This window comes from Pezoporus flaviventris, unplaced genomic scaffold (assembly GCF_033815535.1).
Source record: "Pezoporus flaviventris isolate CSIRO_AGI_PZ_B2104156 unplaced genomic scaffold, CSIRO_AGI_Pfla_v1 ptg000073l, whole genome shotgun sequence".
NCBI classification, from domain to species: domain Eukaryota; kingdom Metazoa; phylum Chordata; class Aves; order Psittaciformes; family Psittacidae; genus Pezoporus; species Pezoporus flaviventris.
The window spans coordinates 2429791-2433207 of NW_026892621.1; the positions used below are offsets into that span (position 1 = coordinate 2429791).

General features: G+C 40.2%; 1 protein-coding gene across 1 annotated transcript; it reads left to right on the forward strand.

The window, feature by feature from the left end:
- Positions 1-1088: 1088 nt before the first annotated feature.
- On the forward strand, positions 1089-3202 carry LOC133279327 (uncharacterized). Its single transcript, XM_061472905.1, has 2 exons — positions 1089-1946; positions 2525-3202. The coding sequence occupies exons 1-2, from the start codon at positions 1106-1108 to the stop codon at positions 2737-2739; spliced, it is 1056 nt and encodes a 351-aa protein (XP_061328889.1). The 5' UTR covers positions 1089-1105; the 3' UTR covers positions 2740-3202.
- Positions 3203-3417: the final 215 nt, after the last annotated feature.

Sequence of the window (3417 nt, forward strand, 5' to 3'; positions counted from 1 at the left end):
GAGCAGGGGTTGGCCGAGTTGTTTACAAATCATTGTTGCTGCTGCCTTATTACTTGAGGAAACAAATCGCATTACCTTTAATGGAGAGGTTGTCTTATATGCGCCTCATAACATCCGGGGAGTGTTACAACAAAAAGCAGAAAAATGGCTTACAGATAGCCGATTATTAAAATATGAGGGAATACTTATAGAATCCCCTAAACTATCTTTGAAAACTATTGGAGCAGTTAACCCCGCTGAATTTTTGTACCCAGGAGAAGGTAATGAATTATTGCACAATTGTTTTCAAACAATTGAACAACAGACACGCATTAGGCCAGATTTAGAAGAAGAAGAACTACAATGTGGAGAAGTATTATTTATAGACGGGTCATCACGAATAGTGAAAGGTAAACGATTATCTGGATATGCCATCGTTAAGTTGGAAAAAGGGGAATTTAGGACAATAGAATCAGGCCCCCTGAGTGCCAGCTGGTCAGCTCAAGCCTGTGAGCTGTATGCATTGTGGAAAGCATTAGTGTCACTAAAAGGAAAGGATGGAACTATATATACAGACTCACGCTATGCGTTCGGAGTAGTGCACACTTTTGGAAAAATATGGGAGGAAAGAGGATTTGTTAACTCACAGGGAAAAGAACTAACACACCCGGAATTAATTCGGCGAGTTCTGGGGGCATTGAAAATGCCGAATAAAATAGCAGTTGTACATATAAAGGGACACCAGCGAGGTACAAGTTATCAAGTTAGGGGAAATAATGCAGCTGATACAGAAGCAAAACGAGTGGCAGGCAATTATAGTATGATTTTGACTATGCAACAAGTACCTGTTAATAAGAATTTGAGTTTTGAGTCTGCAGAAAAGGAAAAACTAGAACAAATGGGAGCTAAGGAACAAGATGGGAAGTACATATTGCCAGATGGGAGAGAAGTCTTGCCGAAAGGCATAGCACTCGAAATATTTTCAAAAATACACAGTAAAACACACTGGGGAACACAGGCGTTAGTTGATCATTTCAATCAACAGTTTGCCTGTATAGGCGTATATAATATAGCAAAGACAGTCACGGCAGCCTGCGAGACCTGTCAAAAGATTAATCGAAACAACATGAGACAAAGACCTCTTGGAGGACGTTCCCCAGCATACAGACCTTTCTCACACATACAAGTAGATTTTACTGAACTACCTAGGGCAGGGCGTTATAAATATTTATTAGTTATGGTGGATCATTTAACACATTATGTTGAGGCTTTTCCTACCTCCAGGGCAACTGCTAACCAAGTTACTAAAGTGTTACTTGAACACATTATACCTCGATATGGAGTACCTGAAGTAATCGACTCGGACAGAGGAACACACTTTGTGTCAAAAATTGTTAGAGATCTAACAGAAAGCTTGGGTATTAAGTGGGAATACCATACACCATGGCATCCACAAAGTTCAGGAAAAGTTGAAAGGATGAATGGAGAAATCAAAACTATTTTGACTAAATTAATGATAGAAACCAAATTATCATGGATTAAGTGCCTACCCATGGCACTATTAATTCTCAGAACCAGACCCCGAGCAGATGTAGGAATATCAGCGTTTGAAATGGTGTATGGAATGTCTTACAGAATTGAAAGTCCACAAACAAATGTTTTAATTCGAGACCGTGTGATTAATGCATATGTTTCACAATTAGCAGAACATCGTAACAAGCTTTGGGAACATGGACTGATTGTGCAACGACCCCCGTTGGACTTAAAAATTCACAATGTTAAACCTGGGGATTGGATATTGATTAAAGTGTGGAAGGAAGAAACCCTAAAACCCAATTGGGAGGGACCTTATCTTGTTTTGCTTACAACAGAAACAGCTGTCCGGACTGCTGAGCGTGGATGGACTCATGCCAGTCGCATTAAAGGCCCAGTGACGAGACCCCACTGGAAAGTAATCAGTACTCCAGGTGACACCAAGATAATTCTGAAAAGATAACATAATGATAGAGACTTTATTTGATTATTTTGCCGCATTACCTTTTGGTATAAAGTGTGTATTGCTGTTTATATTTGCGATAATTATTTCTCTTTTTTTCTATTATATATGGAAGTGTACAAAGTGTGTTGAAGGAAATTGCTAAACTTATGCAACCACACAATAGTGAATATAGAAGATATGCTGATGTAAAAATTAGGTGTAATAATTTGAACTGCAATTGTTATCCATTTGCTTGTTTTAGGTGTGAGGTATGCCAGGATAAATGGTGGGCACACTGTGAATATGGATACCCTCCGATAGAAGCTTGCACACGGTATTGGAAAATCCAAAGAACTCTCACTGAGTGGAAATTAAAACAATTAGAGTCTAAAACAAGAAATTATTCGGGAATTCCATGAGTAGTGGAAGATTTTTTTGCCAAAGGAGTAAACCCTCAATATTATTGTTACCACTCCAACGAACCAGTCCCCTTTGTAACTGAAATTTTGGTTATAAAGTGTAAGTGTAGAAGGGAAGTACTAACTGTGCCTTGCTTTGCCCCATTAGTTAAAGCTGCAAAGTGGGAAGCCTATGTAAATAGGCAGAAAGCCCGAAACAGCTACTCTCCTGAAGAATTCCCTTGCTGCCAAGAAGATGGTACACCCCGTGGCTCGAAGCAACCGAGTCGACGGGCGAGGCAGAGGAGGAACAAACTGTGGAGAAAAGAACCAGAGCAATGGGACGCAAAAGCAGCAATGGCCGAACTTCCCCAGGACTGGTAAAAATATACTTAAACTGGAAAAATTGACAGACACCCTTTTTCCTGGTATGCCATTAGTTTTGTTATTGATAATAACCCAAGCAAATGGAAACCCTCATGAACCTATGGCCTGGAAATTATATAATTTACCAGAGTCAAAATTAATTCAAACTCAGATCGGTCCAGGGAAGTGGAATTTCTCCGTGCATCTATATTCCCTGATACCTATAGAACAGGACTCCCCTGTTTTTACCCCAGATCTAGCAAAGCTTCAGGCCCAATGCAAGGCATTTTATATATGTCCAGCAAGTAACCCTGGCAGAAGTTATTGTAATTATCCAGGTCATTTTTACTGTGGCTATTGGGGTTGTGAAACTATTGCTTCAAATTGGAAAACGCGGGGAGATAAATATATAGATGTAACTTGGGGACCCCCGGGCTGCACTCCCCCAAAGCATGATTTTGATGGACACCCTAGAAGACCCTGTGGCAGCGTGTCCGTGTCCTGTACCAGAATTGAAATCATTATAAAAGAACCCCAAGATGACACATGGTTAGTTGGCCGCATCTGGGGAATTAGATATTGGGAATCAGGAGCAGATAGGGGAAGTTGCTTTAGAATAATTAAAGAAAAGCTTCCTCATGATCCTTTACCAGTAGGACCAAATCTGGTCCTAAATCCACCCACTTTCTCTGAAGA